The sequence below is a fragment of the Trachemys scripta genome, chromosome 12 (genome assembly GCF_013100865.1).
Source record: "Trachemys scripta elegans isolate TJP31775 chromosome 12, CAS_Tse_1.0, whole genome shotgun sequence".
NCBI lineage: Eukaryota > Metazoa > Chordata > Testudines > Emydidae > Trachemys > Trachemys scripta.
The window spans coordinates 33,252,142-33,254,542 of record NC_048309.1 but is presented as its reverse complement, the minus strand read 5'-3'; the positions used below and the strand labels follow the sequence as shown (position 1 = coordinate 33,254,542).

Below are 2,401 nucleotides of genomic sequence, written 5' to 3'. Positions count from 1 at the left end.
GGCAGTTTTACTGAGCTCCCCAAAGGAGATCTTCACCACCCTCCAGGGCACTGGTTCTAAGGGAGCAATCCCCGGCTGGCCTGCTCTGGCCTTTGCTGAGCAGGAGATCAGTCTAAAATGACCAGAATGGACTTATTGCACCTTAAAAGCTATGACTCTCCGAGCTCCCCTCCCCTCAGGAAGAATGGGTTAACAGGGAAGCATGACTCTTGCAGGGTGGAGAGAACGTGGGGGGAGGATTGTGAGTCCAAGGACCCCTCTCTCTCCTGTCCCCTGCTCAGCCGAGTAGAAAAGAACACAGTGAAAACCACAGTGATCTCCTTGGGGCACAGACCATTCCTCTCCCCTCTCTGGAAACAGCCCAGGACTGAGCAGTGCACCTACACGCTAGTAATAAACCATAACCCTTAAACATCGGCAAGGAGTCTACAGTGAGACAGAGATGGGGCTTGTTAAGAACCCCACATACAGAGCTGAACAAAGGAAGGCAGCCTGCAGTGTGCAACAGCAACTCGTATTGGTCCTACAAAGCCCATGAACAACGATACAGATTCTTGAGCACCAGCCCCCGGCTTCCGGTCCATTCACTTACTATTTATCAGAGCTGGTGACAACTTTTCAGTAACAGCAAATTCTAAGAGAACACGAATTTTGATTAAACAATTATTTCATGGAAAATGTCTCCTTCCCTCACAGATGTTGATTTTTTTTTTTGCCAGAAAACTGAAAACACCGCAGCCAATTATTTTTCCAGTTTCCAGCTGAAAGTTTTTAAATTCCGCCTGCCAAAAAACAAGACGTTTTCATTTTCCAGGTTTTCGTGTCTTTGTTAAAAGTCAAAATTTCCTGCCAACCCCTCCCACCCCCCCAAATATATTTTCAAACATCTCTATTCTTTATAAATATGTATATGCACAAGCATGTCGTTCATACAGCACTTTTGTATCGGGGCCACTTGGCCCTGCTGCTTTGACAACAGAAACCTAATGGATTGGTCCTCATTTCATTCAACTAATCTGGATTCTTTGTAAGGGTCACAGATCTCCTCACAGCATTTATCAGGGCCTCTTTGAACTCTCTGTTTCTCAGGCTGTAGATGAGCGGATTGGCCAGGGGAGTCAGGACTGTGTAGCAGACAGAGAACATTTTGTTCAGGGCTCTCAGGGTGCTGGATTTCGGTAGCATGTAGACAATCATTATGGTCCCATAGAAGATTGTCACCACGATGAGGTGAGAGGAGCAGGTGGAAAAGGCCTTTTGCCTCCCGCTGGTGGACGGGATTCGCAGGATGGTCACAATGATACACACGTAGGATATCAGGGTTAATAGAAAAGGGGAAACCGAATCTAGGAAGGTAAATATATAAATAACTGGTGTGATCTGGCTGGTGTCGCTGCAGGAGAGTTGAATCAGTAGGGTGAAATCACAAAAGAAATGGTCAATTTCATTAGGGCCACAGAAAATTAACTGTGGCATAAGACACATGAATATTGTACAAGCTAGAAATCCACTTATCCAAGACCCAGCTGCTAGCTGGAGGCACAGCCGGACATTCATAAGAGCTCCATAGTGCAGCGGTTTGCATATGGCTAAATACCGATCGTAAGACATCACTGTCAGGAGATAACACTCTGTAGTTACCAGAGAACCAAATAAAACCAATTGTGTGATGCAGCCCTCCACAGAAATGGTTCTGTCCCCAGTCAGAAGACTGACCAGCATCCTGGGCAGGATGGTGGAGGTGTAGCAGGTCTCCAAGCAGGACAAGTTCCCCAGGAAGAAGTACATGGGGGTGTGAAGGTGCTGATCAGTCACAACTAGCGCAACGATGAGGAAGTTCCCAGCCATGGTCGCAATGTAGATCACTAGGAAAACCAGGAAGAGAAGGATCTGCAGCTCAGGGAGATGCCCAAACCCCAAGAGGATGAATTCCGTGACGAACGTTTGATTTTCCCCTTCTCCTTTCTCCATGAGCTGCATCCTGTGACAGTGAAAAGGTAATTAGAATCAAAAGATTTGCCTGTACCAGGAAATTGGGTTGATTTCCATCATTTGATCCCCTAAGAGTTTCCACTGCAAACTGAGAGCTGGGTTTATATTCTCTCACACCAGAGCAACTGCTTCAGGAGCTGGAGACTCCACCACTTCCTTTGGTGGTTTGTTCCAATGGATAATCACCCACACTGGCAACAGACTGCGCCTTAATTCCCATTGACGTGTGTCTGGGTCTAGCACCCAGCACTTGGTGCTAACTGTGCCTGTCCCTGGGTGATGAAAGAGCCCTTTGGTAACCAGTTGTTTCTCCCCACGAAGGTGCTGAGACCTCTACTCATGTCACTTCACCGAACAGACCCAGCTCTTTAAGTCTCCCACTGTAAGGTATTTCCTCCAGACCGCAGAT

General features: G+C 47.1%; 1 protein-coding gene across 1 annotated transcript; it reads right to left on the bottom strand.

The window, feature by feature from the left end:
- Window positions 1-1,011: 1,011 nt before the first annotated feature.
- On the bottom strand, window positions 1,012-1,980 carry LOC117886040 (olfactory receptor 11A1-like). Its single transcript, XM_034787674.1, has one exon. The coding sequence runs from the start codon at window positions 1,978-1,980 to the stop codon at window positions 1,012-1,014; it is 969 nt and encodes a 322-aa protein (XP_034643565.1).
- Window positions 1,981-2,401: the final 421 nt, after the last annotated feature.